The 21535-nt window shown below is 40.1% G+C and overlaps 1 protein-coding gene across 2 annotated transcripts in view; it reads right to left on the bottom strand.

Moving 5' to 3' along the window:
- Window positions 1-223: 223 nt before the first annotated feature.
- The window catches only part of edil3a (EGF-like repeats and discoidin I-like domains 3a), a 499492-nt gene continuing 478180 nt past the window's right edge, over window positions 224-21535 (bottom strand). For both annotated transcript variants that reach the window (XM_060907106.1, XM_060907108.1), the window contains exon 10: window positions 224-989. In XM_060907106.1, the coding sequence (XP_060763089.1) occupies window positions 840-989 (150 nt within the window). In that variant the 3' untranslated portion in view covers window positions 224-839. The remainder of the gene's footprint in view (window positions 990-21535) is intronic.

Raw genomic sequence — 21535 nt, 5'->3', positions numbered from 1 at the left:
ACTATACATTTATGCCACAATTTTAATACTGATTTCATCATTTCTATTTCTTAACTGATGCAATACTTGTATTTATTGGGATGTATGTGCATTTTTTTAGAACTGCAAGTAAGAAACAGATTCAAAGTGATTAATTTAAGTGATAAATGTTTAATATGGAGCAAAAATACAATGTTAAGGGACTTAGATGTGTAACATTTCTAATATAATTTATGCGCCATGCAGTAATTTAGTGTTTAATATATAATACAAGAGCATCATATTTCCTCTACACATCAGTGTATTGTGTTATTGTAGATTTGATAAGGTGTTAAAATAAAACAAAGCAGGAAACATAAATTCTAATATTACAGTAGTGGTGCTTAAAACATCTCATCAATTTTGTCTTAGTTATGAGTTAAAGCTGTTTTATGGTCCATGAAGCATCATATATCAATTATTTTGTGTTGGTTTAAAAGTGACACCATCCAGTGGCTAACATCCCACTGCTTTAGCCATGGTGAAATAAACCCAACCCCAATCCCATAATCCTATCAGAAATTGCAAGACTATATAAACATAGGGCAAAATCTTGAACTTGAACCAAACAATCCCAAGCACAGGAAATTCAGAAGACAAACAAAATTATTGGGTCAGAATTTAGTATACAAAACATTAAACAGCAACCACTCTCACCCCAATATGTTTCATTTTTCCAAACCATTTTGAAGGAAAAACAAAAAAAAAAGCAAACTCTTTTGGAAATTGATATCCTCTATACAGCTCAAGCAAAGTTTATATTGAATCTGAAATTGGTACTTAAGTGTACCAAGTGAGAAAAAATTGGGAGCTGGGGATTTTTACTCTTCCTCTGTGCATCCAAGTACTTCAGCACGCAGAGTGATCCTGCCATACCATGACCATGGAAGGATCCGGATGAAGCGAGCATAGATGGGAGGCTCAATCACGTTTTTCCTGTGTGTGTCGTTATCAAAGTTTCCTTGAAATACCTGAAAGAATAAAGAAGGAAAAAACAATCAGGTGTGTCCAAACGTTTGGCTGGTGCTAAGAATGTGAGATACTATGAGCCATTTGAATGGATTTCACAACTTGCATAACTGTAAACCTTCACAGAGGCAAGCCAAACCTCCATAGGTAGTCAAGATCAGTCAAGTCTTCTGAATATTGCTAACATTGTCAAATTACGCATCAGAATTTTGCCCATGAATTAGTGGGGCATTTCTCAGTCCAAATATATTGAATATATATTGAATGTTCTTTGCTGCAGAATGTCATTGCGGTTTGTCCTTCAACTGCACTATCAGTGAAACATTTGGAAAATTCATTTATTTTGACCTAATTTTCTCCAAGGTTGGCCATTTTACCAATTCCCACCCAGTTTTGTTTATTTTATTTAATTTACTTAAAAGGGAACCCTGGTTAAAAAAAAAAAAAAGCCAGCACAATAGTTACCATTACATTACATTACATTACATGGCATTTAGCAGACACTCTTATCCAGAGCGACGTATAATGAGTGCAAAAGTCAGGCACATGAAGTGCTGAACTGCTAGATAAAAAAGTTCTAGTGCCAACTGAACAAGTAACAGAATAATACCTCGTGTAACATTCTGTTGAAGTACCAATACTCAAACAGCCAAGGAAACCAACCAACCATATCAAGTACAACTAAATAAAGAACTCAAATGGCTAGCCCCAGGCTAGAGAGTACACAGCCTGAGTTGGTCTAAACCGAAACATTACACAAGGGGCAGGGAAGAAGGGGAGAGATGCAGCCTGAAGAGGTGAGTCTTCAGTCTGCGCTTGAAGGTGGTCAGGGAGTCGGCAATTCTGACCTCAATGGGAAGGTCATTCCACTAACGGGGAGCCAGGACAGACAGCAGTCTTGAGTGGGCTGGGCAGGAGCGGAGAGGAGGAGGGGCCAGGTGACCAGTAGTAGTGGAGCTTAGGGATCTAGCTGGCGTGCAGGTGCAGATCAGACTCTGGAGGTATCCTGGCTTTAACCCCTTGAGAGCCTGGTAAGCTAGCACCACTGTCTTAAATTTGATGCGAGCAATGGACATAACACTTCTAGCTCTAGCTTGCTAGACCTCCCCTGTAACATGAACACCACTATCCACAGAGGGTCCTTCCTCCAAAACACATGAAGCCAGCTTTGTCACATACAGTATGTCACAGATCACCTGAAGAACTCTGCCTACTTCCACATACGTGAGCTCAGAGATGCAATTGGCTTGTGTTGCTCTGATTGACAAAGGCCAGAGTAATGCCATCCATCCAACTCAATTGTGTTCTCTTGAACTCCCAGCCATGGATAATTTTAACAGTTTTGGGATTTGAACTTGTGGTTTCCTGAAGTCTCCTTGTGGTCTTCACTATAATATTTATCTTAGGCTATGCTTACTTTTAAGAAGATTAATTAGGGGGTAGTTATTGTGGAACTACAAGATTGCAACCTTCATGATGCCGGGGGGGGAGTGTACTGTAATCCCTATTTAAGTGGTCCAGGATCAACTCCTATTGCTATATACGGGAGAATGAAAAATCTTAAAAAGTTTGAAAGTGCCATGCCAGGATCCTGCTATTAAGATTTGTCAAGGTTTTGTTTCACTATCTTGTCAAAGTCTTGTCAAAATACACTGGATGTATCTCAAGAATCAAAAACCTACTGACTTCATTGGAAAAGTATACAGCTTAAAAAGATTTGTGTCTCAGCATACTAGTAACAGACCATCATTTTTTTTTTAGTTTAAAAAAAAAAATACACACAGTATATATTTCTCCTAATGCGAGACTTGTGCATATGAAGAAATATCTACACTCAAGAATCAAAAAGAGTGAACAATTTCCATTTCTCTCTGTATAACCTACCTACAAAGGCAGGGTAAAAGTTCACAATACAAGGGGGGAAAAAAAGGCTGGTGGAAAACAAAGTTCTCCGGTGGGCTTCAAAGGCATCTCTCTCTCTCCTTTTTAGCATGCAGACAGTCTGAAGTATATCAACAGAAAGAACAAAAGAAAACTGTGGTGAGTCCTCACTGAGTCAGGCTCAACTTTGTGCATCAAAAACACCAAATATATAACTTGCGCATTCTTCTCCAGACTGTAGCAATGTGTTCTTTACTTGCCATAGCATCAATCTCACATCAGCAGCCCTGGTGAGAGGAAGAGGGGGTGTGATAAAAAATTGATAATCAGAGACACTGAGCTCATTTGTTGAGCTTTCCATCAGCTTCCTGAAATATTTTCGTTTATGGATCTACAAGAAGCATCCACAATAAAGGTTTTAAACAAACAGGCACCAGAAGGTTTGCAATGTATTCAAATTTATGGATGTGTAAAGTTCACATTTGGGCTGGTTTCAGCATCCGGTTTTACTTTTTTTTTTATTTCGTTCCTGCTACTGAAATTCCTGTGCATTCTTTATATTCTGTCTACTGTAGCTGTGGAATTCCTTCATTATTTATTTACTTATTTTTTTAAAAATTCACCACTATATTTCCTTTATACCATAGTTTCTTTTAGCAACGGCAAATAGAGTTGACTCTCATTCGATCAGCCTGAAATAATAATTCCTCTATAAGTAGCATCCTCACTTTTTGGACTATTGGATGCTCACCTTTGATCTCATTCAGCGTGTCAAGTGTAAGATGCTTAGCTCATCATGAGTAGTAATTTGATTTGTCACAGGCGTAGACCAGTAGCCAGTCTGAGCAAATAAGACTGTAACACTGGGGCTGCATGTGTTGTAATATTAGAGAAGGTTAGTGATTGTGAGAGAAGTATAGATTTGTTAAAGAAAGTTGTGAGTGTTCACAACATACAGTGCAGCTGTGAGTCATGAAATAGGTGACTCACTGGAACAATCTCAATGCACCATCCCTGTCTAATTTGCGTATTTAACAGGATTGCCCCACTCATTGAGGCGAACACTGAGAAGCATGTTAAAAATACTCGAGTTATAGGAGTCTACGACATGTGAAATGAGCTAGGCCTTTAGGGGCACTAGAAGCTATAGTCCGGTGTGTACCAGAAACTGCATTGCAAGTGATTTTAGGATGTTAGGCAAGTGCATGTTTTATAAGGTAGTCACCATGTAGGTGCTAACAATGTATGAGTTAATCAGTCAGACATTACTAAGAGTAATATTAAAGAAGTGTGTAAATTAGTAAAGGTGATATACAACACTGTAGCATGCTCTGGCCCCATCACAATGCAGCTTGGCGATGTAGCTTGCACAGATTATGGTTTTGAACTTCTGGATGTCCAGGTGGTGCTCTGAAAACAATGTGGGCTTTATTAACAAGTGGGCTACCTCAGAGGGCAAATCTGGTATCCGTTCCACTTGGGAAGGTGCTACTCTCATTTCTTGTAATACATAGACAGGCCTACTTAATCACTGACAATCCAGGGCCACAGCCAGGCAACAGACAATCAGGCTAAGCCATGGCTAACCTGCTGCCTTGAGGCATCGCACAAGTGGTAAATCACACCGTGGAGCCCAAACTAATCTGTGTGCATTGATCATGCCCTGTATTTTACACTTTCAGGTAGAAATACCCCAAGTTACAGTACATATTCAAGTTGAACATGCAAACCACTAAAGTCATGCTGTCTTGCTTATTTAAAAAATAACATTCTCAATGGTAATCTTAATATACAACCCCGATTCCAAAAAAGTTGGAATGCTGTATAAAATGTAAATAAAAACAGAATGCAATGATTTGCAAAATCTTTTCAACCTATATTCAATTGTATACAATACAAAGACAAGATATTTAATGTTCAAACTGATCACTTTGTTTTGTTTAAATCAGGGGTGTCCAAACTGATCCATAAAGGGCCATGTGGCTGCAGGTTTTCATTCCAGCCATGCAGCAGCACACCTGACTTGGCTCATTCAATCAACTGAACTGTCTTCACACAGTCAAATACTTGCAGCCACACCCACCCTTGATTAAAGGGTGGGTGTGTCAGTTGATTGAATAAGCCAAATCAGGTGTGCTGCTGCATGGCTGGAATGAAAACCTGCAGCCACATGGCCCTTTATGGATCAGTTTAGACACCCCTGGTTTAAATATACCCTAATTTTGATGCCTGCAACATGTTCCAAAAAAGTTGGAACAGAGTCAGAAAAAGACTGGGAAAGATGTAGAATGCTCAAAAACACCTGCCTGGAACATTCTACAGGTAAACAGGTTAACTGTTCATTGGAAAGGGTCAGATGTTCACAAGCAAGGATGGCGCAATGTTCACCACTTTGTGAAAAAACTGCATGGACAAGTAGTCCAGCAGTTTAAGAACAATGTTTCTCAATGTACAACTGCAAGGAATTTAAGGACATCACCATCAACAATCCATAATATCAACAAAAAATTCAGAGAATCCAGAGAAATCTGTATCTAAGGGGCAAGGCTGAAAACCAACATTGGCCTCCAATCCCTCAGGAGACACTACATTAATAAAAACCAACATGATTGCATAAAGAATATTACTACATGGGCTAAGGAATGCTTCAGAAAACCAATATCAATAAATACAGTTCATTGCTGCATCTACCATACAAACTGAAAGCCATATATCAGCAACATCCAGAAACGCTGCTCATTTCTCTGGGGCTGAGTTCATCTGAGTTGGACTAATGCAACGGGAAAAGTGTGCTATGGCCTGACAAGTCCACATTTCAAATTGTTTTTGGAAATCATGGATGTTGTGATCTCCACGCTAAAGAGAAAAAGGGCCAGGCAGATTGTTACCAGTACAAAGTTCAATAGCCAGCACCTGTGATGGTATGGGAGTGTGTGTTAGTGTCCATGGCATTGATAACTTGCACATTTATGAAGGCAGCATTAATGTTGAAAGGTACATACAGGTTTTGGAGCAACACATGCTGCCATCCAGATGATATATTTTTCAGGGACATCCTTGCTTATTTTACCAAGACAATCCCAAATCACCTTCTGCATGTGTTGCAACAGCATGGCTTCACAGTAAAAGAGTGCAGGTGCTAAACTGGCCTGCCTGTCTCCCATTGAAAATGTGTGCCGCATTATGAAGCACAAAATATGATAATGGAGACCCCAGACTGTTGAGCAACTAAAGTCATATATCAAGCAAGAATGGGAAAGAATTTCAGCTTCAAAACTTCAGCAATTAATGTAATCAGTTCCCAAACACTTACTGAGTGTTTTTAAAAGAAAAGCTGATTGAACACAGTGGTAAATGTGCCCTGTCCCAACTTTTATGGAACATGTTGCAGGCATCAAATTCAGAGTGTGTATTTACAAACAAAATAATAATGTTTATTGGTGTGACCATTAAATATCTTGATTTTTTTATTGCATTCAACTGAATATAGGTCAAAAAGGATTAGCAAATCATTACTTTCTGATTTTAATGACATTTTACACAGCATCCCAACTTTTTTAGAGTCAAGGTTGTATGTTAATCTGTCTTGATAATTATCTGATGATTTTAACCAGGTAGTGTTGAGAAACTATGAAAAGAATCTACACCAGACAGTACCTGTAATGAAAGCTGAATATGGAAATAGCTGTATTTTGTAATAAAATGTTATCATAGATACCATGATTGGCAGTGGTGAACCGTTACTATTAGAGCTGGGACTCCAGCTCAGCCAAAACTTAGCCAGACACACCAAAAAAGTAACAGGGCAAAGGATTTTGCAAGGGATTAGCAGCAGGTTGCTAGATTGCTCTGCTGTGTGTAGTTGTCGATGTTGATTTTAAAAGTAACTAAGTAAATTACACAGGAAAATGAATACTTCAGTATGAGTGAAAAATACTGTGGCGAGCGAGCATGGAAGAAGAGTCTGGAGACAGAAATCTTAGTTTCTCAGTCATTAACTTGTGCTACTTGCTCTCAATAGCACTGGCCTGACCGCTTTATTAGCAATCACTAACACTACTGATGAACGCTTCACCGGCTGGAAGATTACCTCACTGCTGCGCTGATGGTGTCGACTCGGCCGTTGAGCCCGTGTTGGCCTTTGAGAAGGCCTAAGGTGATACATTTTTGGTCCCTCCCACTATAAATCAAAATCTGATTGGTTAATTCATCTGTCACTTCCTACGTAAACATACACTGCCATGGCCTTCTGTCCCAGCAATGAAGTCCTAACCAATCAATCAGTGAGCCAGCTCTAAACTCTTCTCAGCCTAGAGACAACAAACAAAAAATCTCATTGGATAACCCTATTTTAATGTTTTCAGGACGGTAACCCTTTCATTCCTGAAGCAAATTTGATAGAAAATGAGGCCAAATTCGAATTAGAAGAGAATAATTTTAATGAAATTATGAAAGAATTAAATAAATTAAAGAATGAAAGAAATTAAATATAACATTTGAAATGCTGATATGTTTGGGCCTTTTCTGAAGGCCTAGAAGGCCCTGACGGTTCCCTTCTGATGATTGGTGATTGGCTTTGGGACTGCAGTTTTCAAACTGATCTTAAATATCCTCAAAATTCAACCTAGCTGTCAGAAAAAGAAAATTTGTGATGTAGGACTTTTCCAAAAGGTCAAATCATCACTATGAGTTTGCCTCTATGCATTGTTGGACAAACCAAAGCACAAAAATAAACAAATCAAGGAATGCTAATAGGATAAAGAGAGAAAATTAGACTAAACTGTATGCTTCATGGTTAATTAAACATCTAAGTATACACTTGACTATAATGTGCAAGCAACCAGCCTGTGAATGGCATAAAATTGGTTTTAGCATTGGCAGAATTAAGCTATTACAATAATGACACAAAGAGCAGGTGATGAAATTCTCAAGAGAAAGTTGAAACCAGTGGACCATCCTCGATGAGTCACTCTGTGTCGTGAGATTAGCAAACCCAGATAAGACAGTCATTGTGCAGGCTCTAAAAGAAAGACTTTGTGCACTATAGGTCAAACTAAACCAAAATGGCAAGAATTTATCTTGCATTTCCCACTAGAATAGCTATATGCTGTAACAGTGGAATATTTTTATGATGTGTGCAGAATAAAACACCTCACAAAGGTAAGCTAAGTTGAATGACTGATGGTAATGTCATTTTTAATTTGAGTCAAACTCTCCACTGCCACAGAGATGTGAGAATACCGAGCTCCCAGGATTGCTGAGTTGCAAGTCATATCAAAAGAGGTGCTGATTCAAGATCAAGCAGACATCATTTAATCTTAGATTTGTGCTCCTGTTTTGTGGCCTCGTTATCAGATTTTTCAGATATTAAAAACATTTCTGCAGAAGGCTGCAGTTCCCAGTCTTAGTTTTATGATTAGCGAGAGGCTTAGTGCAACAAGATATCAGATTAAGTGAGACCGTAAGTGAATTGAGGGAGTGAGTGGTGGATTAGAAACGGACAGCAACTCCCATTTTCTCTCTTTCAAGCTAAAGACTTATTATTGAGACAAGATCCCATGAGAGGGATCACATTGATAAGCATCACTTCTTAGCTTTTTAGGTCATACAGTGTCTTGCAAAAGTATTCATCCCCCTTGGTGTTTGTCCTGTTTGGTTGCATTACAAGCTAGAATTAAAATGGATTTCTTTTTTTTTTTTTTGGGGGGGGGGGTTAAAGGTGAAAATTGTTGTTTTATTGTGACACAAACAATAATTAAGATGGGAAAAAAAACAGAAATCTGGAGTGTACATACATATTCACCCCCCAAAGTCAATACTCTGTAGAGCCACCTTTTGCTGCAATCACAGCTGCAAGTCTCTTGGGGTATGTCTCTGTTAGCTTAGCACATCTAAATCCAGGGATTTTTTGCCCATTCCTCAAAGCAAAATTGCTCCAACTCCTTCAAGTTCGATGGGTTGCGTTGGTGTACAGCAATCTTCAAGTTATGCCACAGATTCTCAATTAGATTGAGCTCTGGGCTTTGACGAGGCCATTCCAAGACATTTAAATGTTTCCCTTTAAACCACTCCCGTGTAGCATTAGCAGTATATTTAGGGTCATTGTCCTTCTGGAATGTGAACCTTCATCCCAGTCTCAAATCTCTGGCTGTCTCAAACAGGTTTTCCTCCAGAATTGCCCTGTATTTAGTGCCATCCATCTTTCCTTCAGTCCTGACCAGCTTTCCTGTCCCTGCAGATGAAACATATTCTCACAGCATGATGCTGCCACCACCATGCTTCACTGTAAGAATGGTGTTCTCAGGGTGTTGGGTTTGTGCCACACATGACATTTCCCATGATGGCCAAAAATATTAATTTTAGTCTCCGTTGACCAGAGAATTTTCTTCCATGTGTTTGGGGAGTCTGCCACATGCTGTTGGGCAAACTCCAAATGTGATTTTTTTTTTTAAGCAATGACTTTTTTTCTGGCCACTCTTCCATAAAGCCCCACTCTGTGGAGTGTACAGCTTAAAGTGGTCCTATGGACAGATACTTCCATCTCTGCTGTGGATCTTTGCAGCTCCTTCAGTGTTATCTTTGGTGAATTTGTTGCATCTCTGATTAATGCCCTCCTGGTCTGGTCTGTGAGTTTTGGTGGGTGGCCTTCTCTTGTCAGATTTGTAGTGGTGACATATTCTTTCCATTTTGCTATAATGGATTTAATGGTGCTCCCTGGGATATTCAAAGTTTGGGATATTTTTTATAACCCAACCCTGATCTATACTTCTCCACAACTTTGTCTCTGACCTGTTTAGAGTGCTCCTTGGTTTTCATGTTGCTTGCTGAGTAGTGTTGCAGAGTCAGGGTCCTTCCAGAACAGGTTGATTTATACAGACATCATGTGACAGATCATGTGACACTTTGATTGTACACAGGTGGATCTTAATCAATTGATTATGTGACTTTTGAAGTGAATTGGTTGGATCAGCTCTTATTTAGGGGTTTCATATGAAAAGGGGTGAATACCTATGCACACTCCAGATTTCTGTTTATTCATCCTAATTATTGTTTGTGTCACAATAAAGCAACAATTTTCACCTTTAAAGTGGTAGGCATGTTATGTAAATCAAATTGTGCTAACCCCCTAAAAATCCATTTTAATTCCAGCTTGTCATGTGACAAAACAGGACAAACAATGAGGGGAATGAATACTTTTGCAAGACACCGTACTTCTACTCAATTTATAAACACTGAAGTCGAAGAAGCATATAAAGCAAATTCAAACAGCAGGTACCCAGAGCCATTACCAAGAGCATCAGCAATAGCAAAAATAGCCTGCTGGTTCATTCAGCACATAGAAAGAAAGTTAAACAAATCCTGACTTGTAATGACAAAATGAAGCTCTTGCTCTTTCTCTTTAATTTGAAAGATACATTTTTGGTACCATTCGTGTGTATTTTTCACCTCAAAAATGTATTTTACCTTTAACACTGGCTTACAGTAAGGTTAAGCAATGATCCTTATGGTTTAGTTATCTATAAATAAGTACACTGCATTTACTTCCATCCATCCATCCATCCATCCATCCATTATCTGTAGCCGCTTATCCTGTCCTACAGGGTCGCAGGCAAGCTGGTGCCTATCCCAGCTGACTATGGGTGAGAGGCGGGGTACACCCTGGACAAGTTGTCAGGTCATCACAGGGCGAACACAAACACCCATTCACGGTCAATTTAGAGCCACCAATTAGCCTAACCTGCATGCCTTTGGACTGTGGGGGAAACTGGAGCACCTGGAGGAAACCCACGCAGACAGCATGCAAACTCCACACAGAAAGGCCCTCGCTGGCCACTGGGATCGAACCCAGGACCTTCTTGCTGTGAGGCGACAGTGCTAACCACTACACCACTGTGCTGCCCCACTGCATTTACTTTTCAGGTGAAAAAATATATACAAAAATGTACTATTAGAACTAAAGTTGTTCATAGATTTTTTTTCCTTCTATATTATCATCAAAATGTAAAATTGAACAATGTACCGATAAAGACCAGGAAAATGGAGTTAACTGCCACATTCTTTGCATCATTGCTCTCAATTTCTGTTTATTTGAGCAAAATAGATACTGTATATTTCATTTTAATAGCATATTGGAGAACAGTGCACAGTTTTACATCAGTTGTGGTTTTCTGCTTCTGATAATTTATCCAGATATGTTTAAATCTTGTAAACCTCATTTCTCCTATAGGGCATGCAATTAACAAAATATCCCCTAACCCATGCCTTAAATCAGTAGGAGTAAGACTGTAATATATTTTATTATTCTATCCACATGCACGGGCGGCACGGTGGCGTAGTGGTTAGCGCTGTCGCCTCACAGCAAGAAGGTCCTGGGTTCGAGCCCTGGGTCCGGCGAGGGCCTTTCTGTGTGGAGTTTGCATGTTCTCCCTGTGTCCGTGTGGGTTTCCTCCGGGTGCTCCGGTTTCCCCCACAGTCCAAAGACATGCAGGTTAGGTTAACTGGTGACTCTAAATTGACCATAGGTGTGAATGTGAGTGTGAATGGTTGTCTGTGTCTATGTGTCAGCCCTGTGATGACCTGGCGACTTGTCCAGGGTGTACCCCGCCTTTCGCCCGTAGTCAGCTGGGATAGGCTCCAGCTTGCCTGCGACCCTGTAGAAGGATAAAGCGGCTAGAGATAATGAGATGAGATGAGACATGCACTGGATATGAGAAGTTACGTGCTCTGATTGGTTACTCTACTACTAGGCTATCAGCTCACATACCGTGAGTAGAGAAAAACAAAATGGCGGAGCATGTTGCTGAATGAAACGAGGATGAAATAAAAACTCTACTCAAAAAAAACCCCCAAAAAATACAAAAAAGCAACAAAATATGGAATAAAAGTATTTGATGTTAAGAACACAGCTTTATTTATTTTATCAAGAATTATTATTATTATAGCATTTTTCACAAATTGCTGCTGTCATTTTGCTGGTTTGTTTACATTCTAAGTGGAAATGATTTTATCAGATGATTTGTATAAAGCTTTTATTTATCGAGTTTGCAAAAAATAAAAATGCTCTGTTTTTCAAAATCCAGTGAATATAGAATAAAACAGTTATTCCACTAGATCTCGTTGTACTGTACATGGCTTATAGCCAACTTGGTGCTACGCACCTCGTCGACTATCAGCTCATTTCCTGGAATAACTGTGAATTATAGTGTTTGTTCAGTTTCAGTAAGTATGAGTTTTAGCTGTATTTTTTTTAAAGTTCTTTCTATCTCGAGCCAATTTCACTGTTTGCTTCAGCATAAACTTTTTTGCTAGCACAGTAAGCATAAAACACACAGTAGCATGAGGGCTGCACTTCTTTTATCTTAGTCTGACGACTGGCAATTCTGTTTGTATTTGTCTCTTTTCTAAATAGTCCAGAGACAACATGTACTTATTATAAGAGTGCAGTGTGAAAAGACAGAACAAAGTTCATTCTTTGAGATTATTAATGATGTAGTAAGGAAAGAAAAAAAACTGACTGGAAAAAAAAATCATCTTATCCAAATATAAAGGCTTAACAGCACTGGCAAGGATTCATAATCTATTATGTGATGCTGTATTAAATTCCAGCTTCAACTGTTAACACATACACTGCAGTCTATATCTCCATATATCTGCGTGAGGCAGACATGTTTAATTCATGTTCTGGGCTGTAAATACACAAAAAATAGAATGCCATTTGAGGGCAAGAGTGAATACAGAAATAATGACAATTTTTTTCCCCTGCACACACATGTTTGTGGCCTTCCAGCTTCTTTTCACCTCTTACTAAGCTTCACTTTTTCTACTGCTGTGCAAAATATCAGGATGTACTGAATCAAGTGCTATTTTAAAGTTGCTAAATAATGAGGGTCCAAACAATGTTGTTGAATTAAAAAAATATATATCCATATACTGATCAGCCATAACATTAAAACCACCTGCCTAATATTGTCTAGATCCCCCTTGTGCCACCAAAACAGCTCTGACCCATTGAGGCATGGACTCAACAAGACCTCTGATGGTATGCTTGTGTGATCTGGTACCAAGACGTTAACAGCAGATCCTGTAAGTTATGAGGCACGGCCTCTGTGAATCGGACTTGTTTGTCCAGCACATCCCACAGATGCTAGATTGGATTGCGATCTGGGGAATTTAGAGGTCAAGTCAACACCTCAAACTCTGTCATATTCCTCAAACCATTCCTGAACCATTTTTGCAGTGTGGCAGGGCACATAATCCTACTAAAAGAGGCCACTGCCATTAGGGAATACTGTTGCCAAATGGAGTACTTGGTCTGCAACAATGTTTAGGTAGTTGGCACGTATCGAAGTATAGTATAGATATATAATATCAAAGTCCATATGAAGACCAGGGCCCAAGGTTTCCCAGCAGAACATTTCCCAGAACATCACACCGCCTCTGTCAGCTTGCCTTCTTCCCCATCCTGGTGGCATCTCTTCCCCAGGTAAGCGACACACAGACACCCGATCATCTACATAATGGAAAAGAAAATATGATTCATCAGACGACCAGGCCACGTTCTTCCATTGTGCCACATGATGCTCACGTGCCCATTGGAGGCACTTTCAGTGGTGGACAGGGGTGAGATGGGCACTCTGGACTGTGGTTATGCAGCCCCATATGAAGCAAGCTATGATGTGCTGTGTGTTCTGACACTTTTCTATCATAGCCAGCATTAACTTTTTCAACAATTTGTGTGACAGTAGCTCTTCTGTGGCAGGGGACCAAATGGAATAGCCTTCACTCCTCACACGCATCAGTGAGCCTTGGGTGCCTATGATCTTGTTGCTGGTTCACCAACCTGGGGCCACAAGACCTGCTGTTTTGGGGATCTTCTGACCCAGTCATCTAGCCTTCACAATTTGTCCCTTGTCAAAGTCACTCATATCCTTACAATTCCACATTTTCCTGTTTCCAACACATCAACATCAAGAACTGACTGTTCATTTACTGCCTTATATATATAATCAGGGTTCTAACTAGACTTTTTCAGCATATCAGGCCGATACACAATGTTTCCTTACCGCTACGCCCACAATATTGCTGACACGCCTGTAAAAGTTGCTACGACACTAATAAAAAAACATGTCAATCTTGAAAATGTGGTCTTTTGTTTAATTTTCTCTTGTTATCCCCATGCAGTGGTGACGGCAGGCCACCAAGCAAATGTTCTACATTCGGACATACCCCATTCCCCGTCCACTCCCTGTCCAGTGCATAGCTGCCTGAGTAGTTCCATGTGGAGATCGTCACTGATCATGCTAGTCCAGTTTACCTCCTTCCTTATGCTGTGTTCACGGTAAAGTGCCATCCGTGTTAAGAGGAGCTTACGCGCCATGCACGTATCAATGAAAAACCGCTGCATAGATATGAGTTAGCTCTGGATAGTCATGTATTGTAATAAACACCACGTGCACCTAAGTGTGCACACTCTAATACTTTGTTGAAGCACCTTTTGATTTACGTAATTACAGCATTCAGTCTTTTTGGGTAGAAGTCTATCAGCCTACTACATCTAGACTTGGCAATATTTGCCCACTCTTCTTTGCAAAAGTACTCCAAATCTGTCAGATTGTGAGGGCATCTCTTGTGCACAGCTCTTTTTGGGTCACCCCACAAATTTTCAATTGGATTTAGGTCTGGGCTCTGGCTGGGCCATTCCAAAACTTTAATTTTCTTCTGGTGAAACAATTCTTTTGTTGATTTCGATGTATGCTTGGGGTCACTGTCGTGCTGAAAGATTAAATTCCTCTTCATCTTCAGCTTTCTAGCAGACACCTGAAGGTTTTGGGCCAAAATTGACTGGTACTTAGAACTGTTCATAATTCCCTCCACCTTGACTAAAACCCCTGTTCCAGCTGAAGAAAAACAACCCTAAAACATGATGCTGCCACCACCATGCTTCACCATGTGTATGATGTTCTTTTGATGATGCGCAGCAGTGTTGTTTTTGTGCCAAACATACCTTTTGGAATTGCGGCCAAAAAGTTCAACCTTGGTTTCATCAGACCATAAAACATTTTCCCACATGCTTTTGGGAGAGTTGATGTAAATTTTTTTGCAAAATTTAGCCAGGCCTGGATGTTTTTCTTTGTAAGAAAAGGCTTCCGTCTTGCAGCCCTACCCTATAGTCCAGACATATGGAGAATATGGGAGATTGTTGTCACATGTAGTACACAACCAGTACTTGCCAGAAATTCCTGCAGCTCCTTCAGTGTTGCTGTAGGCCTCTTGGCAGCCTCCCTGACCAGTTTTCATCTTGTCTTTTCATCAGTTTTGGAGGGACGTCCAGTTCTCGGTAACGCCACTGTTGTCCCATATTTTCTCCACTTATTTTCTCCACTTCTTCACTGTGATCCATGGTATACAGTGGTGCTTGAAAGTTTGTGAACCCTTTAGAATTTTCTATATTTCTGCAAAAATATGACCTAAAACATCAGATTTTCACACAAGTCCTAAAAGTAGATAAAGAGAACCCAGTTAAACAAATGAGACAAAATATTATACTTGGTAATTTATTTATTGAGGAAAATGATCCAATATTACATACCTGTGAGTGAAAAAAGTATGTGAACCTCTAGGATTAGTAGTTAATTTGAAGGTGAAATTAGAGTCAGGTGTTTTCAATCAATGGGATGACAATCAGGTGTGAGTGGGCACCCTGTTTTATTTAAAAAACAGGGATCTATCAAAGTGTGATCTTCACAACACATGTTTGTGGAAGTGTATCATGGCACAAACAAAGGAGATTTCTGAGGACCTCAGAAAAAGCGTTGTTGATGCTCATCAGGCTGGAAAACGTTACAAAACCATCTCTAAAGAGTTTGGACTCCACCAATCCACAGTCAGACAGATTGTGTACAAATGGAAGAAATTCAAGACCATTGCTGCCCTCCCCAGGAGTGGTTGACCAACAAAGATCACTCCAAAAGCAAGGCGTGTAATAGTCGGCGAGGTCACAAAGGACCCCAGGGTAACTTCTAAGCAACTGAAGGCCTCTCTCACATTGGCTAATATTAATGTTCATGAGTCCACCATCAGGAGAACACTGAACAACAATGGTGTGCATGGCAGGGTTGCAAGGAGAAAGCCACCACTCTCCAAAAAGAACATTGCTGCTCATCTGCAGTTTGCTAAAGATCACATGGACAAGCCAGAAGGCTATTGGAAAAATGTTTTGTAGACAGATGAGACCAAAATAGAACTTTTTGGTTTAAATGAGAAGCGTTATGTTTGGAGAAAGGAAAACACTGCATTCCAGCATAAGAACCTTATCCCATCTGTGAAACATGGTGGTGGGCGTATCATGGTTTGGGCCTGTTTTGCTGCATCTGGGCCAGGACAGCTTGCCATAATTGATGGAACAATGAATTCTGAATTATATCAGCGAATTCTAAAGGAAAATGTCAGGACATCTGTCCATGAATTGAATCTTAAGAGAAGGTGGGTCATGCAGCAAGACAACAACCCTAAGCACACAAGTTGTTCTACCAAAGAATGGTTAAAGAAGAATAAAGTTAATGTTTTGGTATGGCCAAGTCAAAGTCCTGACCTTAATCCAATCGAAATGTTGTGGAAGGACCTGAAGTGAGCAGTTCATGTGAGGAAACCCACCAACATCCCAGAGTTGAAGCTGTTCTGTACAGAGGAATGGGCTAAAATTCCTCCAAGCCGGTGTGCAGGACTGATCAACAGTTACCGGAAATGTTTAGTTGCAGTTATTGCTGCACAAGGGGGTCACACCAGATACTGAAAGCAAAAGTTCACATACTTTTGCCACTCACAGATATGTAATATTGGATCATTTTCCTCAATAAATAAATGACCAAGTATAATATTTTTGTCTCATTTGTTTAACTGGGTTTTCTTTATCTACTTTTTGGACTTGTGCGAAAATCTGATGATGTTTTATGTCATGTTTATGAAGAAATATAGAAAATTTTAAAGGGTTCTCAAACTTTCAAGCACCACTGTATCTAATGCCGTGGAAATGTTTTTGTACCCTTCTCCTGACTGATGCATTTCAACAATGAGATCCCTTTGATGCTTTGTAAGCTCTCTGTGAACGATGGCTTTTGCTGGAGAATGAAACTGAGTAAATGACAGGAAAATCCTACTAGGACAGCTGAACTTTATTTGGGGTGAATCAGAGCCATTTTAATTGATGGTAGGTGTGAACCCCAAAAGACTGAATGCTGTAATTCAATCAAAAGGTGCTTCAACAAAGTATTAGTTTAAGGACCTGCACACTTAGGCAACCAGGTTATTGTACGTCTTTTACTTTTTATATTTTCCCCCTAACAGATTTGTTTGTTTTTCAATTGAATTGTACACGTTATAAGTCACATTAAAGGTGGGAAAAGTTTTGAAATTATTTATTGTGGTCTCATGTTTTTACATCATAAAAACATACCATTTTAATTGGGTGTGTACACTTTTTATATCCACTGTATAAAATTTGGTCATTTGGTAAAGTGTATTTACAGTGAAAAACATGTTTCAGTGTGAATTATTATGATTACAATACATCGTCAGACAGTGATAATACTGCTCACTGCTCTGTATTTTTCAAGAAAAACAGACTTAGGTTCAAGGTCAGAATGGAGCATCACTGAGAGATATGTCTGTTTTCTACACATTGTAACCGACATCCCCCTCTCGGGTAGCACATACATCTCTAACATATCTGATTAAATATGAGGTCAAAATACTGACGTCTGCAATTTTAGTATTAACACCTCACAATATGGACTTAAAACAATTCTGAATGAATTAAAATTCGTGATACTATCGTAGGGTGGTAGGGTGGTGTAATGGTTAGCACTGTCGCCTCACAACAAGAACGTCCTGGGTTCGAGCCCAGTGGCCGGCGAGGGCCTTTCTGTGCGGAGTTTGCATGTTCTCCCCGTGTCTGCGTGGGTTTCCCCCACAGTCCAAAGACATGCAGGTTAGGTTCATTGGTGGCTCTAAACTGACCGCAGGTGTGAGTGTGAATGGTTGTTTGTCTCTGTGTCAGCCCTGTGATGACCTGGCGACTTGTCCAGGGTGTACCCCGCCTCTCGCCCATAGTCAGCTGGGATAGGCTCCAGCTTGCCTGTGACCCTGTAGAACAGGATAAGCGGCTACAGATAATGGATGGATGGATGGATGGATATACTGCTGTAAGACAGTAATGATGTCTCCATGTGAAAATGTAACATATATTTATCAATTCTTTCTATGTGGAATATATCTGTCCCATACCATCAAACAGATTCTGGTTGTGATGCTGTCTACAGCACTGAAAAAGAAGCGAAACATCAACGTTTGAATTGTTTCAATGTTTAACTAATATCTCATCTTGCATAACTGATCCAGTTCACATATTTTATGTCATTCTTTACATCTTATCTTTGTTTCTCATACATATGCACATGCTCTTTAACATGGTGAGTCTGTCATACTGTCATATAATCACACACACCGCCAACCCCGCTCACATCAATTAGCTCCCTCAGGGCCTGTGCTTTCTCATCAGATATGAGCTTCAGCAGCTTATGGCAGTTCAGAAGTGAAGCATAGCTAAGGCGGAGTGGTATAATCTCCATACAGCTAGCAGCTGCGTCCAGGGCTGGTGGAGCAGCAGGCCTGGCATCGAGCTGCAGGAGGGCATGAGGGAGTGGCACAGTGCAGCACAGATGGTAAGAGGAGGGAAGCACTCTGCCACACTAGCTGTGTTTTTGTATTTACTTAATGTCAGGGATTGACAAGCGGAAATTCCCATGACCTTCTTCAGAGGGTCAGGAAATTCCCTGAGGCAGTTCTGGCAGCTGTGGTGTTCTAAAGTTCACTATGACTAGTTTGCAAGTAAAAATGCTTAACTTTAGGAGATCTGCCATCCCACCAGGATGAAAAAAATTCCATGTGGCATGCAGATCACTGCTACTTCTTGGTGCATTGTGTAACAAAGAATCAGTTTCATCCTATTAAACTGCATATACAGTGGTGCTTGAAAGTTTGTGAACCCTTTAGAATTTTCTATATTTCTGCATAAATATGACCTAAAACAACATAAGATTTTCACACAAGTCCTAAAAGTAGATAAAGAGAACCCAGTTAAACAAATGAGACAAAAATATTATACTTGGCCATTTATTTATTGGGGAAAATGATCCAATATTACATATCTGTGAGTGGCAAAAGTATGTGAACCTCTAGGATTAGCAGTTAATTTGAAGGTGAAATTAGAGTCAGGTGTTTTCAATCAATGGGATGACAATCAGGTGTGAGTGGGCACCCTGTTTTATTTAAAGAACAGGGATCTATCAAAGTCTGATCTTCACAACACATGTTTGTGGAAGTGTATCATGGCACAAACAAAGGAGATTTCTGAGGACCTCAGAAAAAGTGTTGTTGATGCTCATCAGGCTGGAAAAGGTTACAAAACCATCTCTAAAGAGTTTGGACTCCACCAAATCCACAGTCAGACAGATTGTGTACTGTGGCAGCGGGGGTATGGCCGAGCGTCAGTCTGTGAATGGAGGGCGGAGTCAGGGAAGGTGAATGGTTGTGTCACTACACCTGTTGTCAATTAACGTGTGTTTGTGTGTTTCCTCCAGTGACTGCACCCTATAAAAGGAGAGTGAGAAGGGGAGGTCAGCGCCAAGGGCTTGATAATAGCCTGTGTGTGTGTGTGTGTGTGTGTGTATGTGTGTGTGTGTGTGTGTGTGTGTGTGTGTGTGTGAGAGAGAGAGAGAGAGAGAGAGAGAGACAGAGTTTGAGTTGTGTGCTGTAAAGAAGCAATAAAGAAAATAATTAAGAACGCAAATAACTGCCTGCCGTGCTTCTGTGCTCCCCACACATCAGGATCTCTCTACATGTACAGATGGAGGAAATTCAAGACCATTGTTACCTCCCCAGGAGTGGTCGACCAACAAAGATCACTCCAAGAGTAAGGCGTGTAATAGTCGGGGAGGTCACAAAGGACCCCAGGGTAACTTCTAAGCAACTGAAGGCCTCTCTCACATTGGCTAATGTTAATGTTCATGAGTCCACCATCAGGAGAACACTGAACAACAGTGGTGTGCATGGCAGGGTTGCAAGGAGAAAGCCACTGCTCTCCAAAAAGAACATTGCTGCTCGTCTGCAGTTTGCTAAAGATCACGTGGACAAGCCAGAAGGCTATTGGAAAAATGTTTTGTAGACAGATGAGACCAAAATAGAGCTTTTTGGTTTAAATGAGAAGTGTTACATTTGGAGAAAGGAGAACACTGCATTCCAGCATAAGAACCTTCTCCCATCTGTGAAACATGGTGGTGGTAGTATCGTGGTTTGGGCCTGTTTTGCTGCATCTGGGCCAGGACGGCTTGCCATCATTGATGGAACAATGAATTCTGAATTATACCAGCGAATTCTGAAGGAAAATGTCAAGACATCTGTCCATGAACTGAATCTCAAGAGAAGATGGGTCATGTAGCAAGACAGCAACTCTAAGCACACAAGTCATTCTACCAAAGAATGGTTAAAGATGAATAAAGTTAATGTTTTGGAATGGCCAAGTCAAAGTCCTGACCTTAATCCAATCAAAATGTTGTGGAAGGACCTGAAGTGAGCAGTTCATGTGAGGAAACCCACCATCATCCCAGAGTTGAAGCTGTTCTGTACGGAGGAATGGGCTCAAATTCCTCCAAGCTGGTGTGCAGGACTGATCAACAGTTACCGGAAATGTTTAGTTGCAGTTATTGCTGCTCAAGAGGGTCACACCAGGTACTGAAAGCAAATGTTCACATAATTTTGCCACTCACAGGTACCGTATGTAATATTGGATCATTTTCCTCAATAAATACTGTAAATGACCAAGTATAATTTTTTTTTGTCTCATTTGTTTAACTGGGCTCTCTTTATCTACTTTTAGGACTTGTGTGAAAATCTGATGAGGTTTTAGATCATATTTATGCAGAAATATAAAAAATTCTAAAGGGTTCACAAACTTTCCAGCACCACTGTATATTGGGCTAAATAACAAACCACAGTTTTTCAATTTAGACATTTCCTTCTGCCATCAACCTACTGTTCAGGTATCTTATTAAGAAATCCTGTACCACGAGCCACCTGGAGGACTGTGGTCTGGATGCAGACCCAGCAAAATATTCTGGTCATATTCAGTCAAATCATATTGTACAGTAGCAGAAATGATCAAGGCATACAAAAACTGAACATAGTTCAGTGACTACATGATGTGATATTGTTCATAACCATTATTTGACAATAAACATACCTAACACTGTGTTTCTCTTTCCATCCCCCCTCACCCCCCTCTCTGCTGAACCACACACTCCAGTGTTCCTGACTTTACACATTTGCACTTTTTGCCCATGCAGCACACAGTTATAGAAGCACATTATTTATAATCTCACTGTCCATGGTCACTCAGATGAGCATAGGTTCCCTTTTGAGTCTAGTTTCTCTCAAGGTTTCTTCCTCATGTCATCTCAGGAGGCTTTCCCTTGCTACCATCGCCTTTGGCTTGCTCATTAGGGATAAATTTATCAATTCATACACAGTATGTCAAATGTATATCTGAAATTTATATATTTCTGCCAAGCTGCTTTATGACAATGCCCATTGTTAAAAGTGCTATACAAATAAA

This window comes from Neoarius graeffei, chromosome 24, assembly GCF_027579695.1.
Source record: "Neoarius graeffei isolate fNeoGra1 chromosome 24, fNeoGra1.pri, whole genome shotgun sequence".
NCBI classification, from domain to species: domain Eukaryota; kingdom Metazoa; phylum Chordata; class Actinopteri; order Siluriformes; family Ariidae; genus Neoarius; species Neoarius graeffei.
The sequence above is the reverse complement of the archived record's forward strand: the minus strand, read 5'-3'. Positions and strand labels throughout refer to the sequence as shown.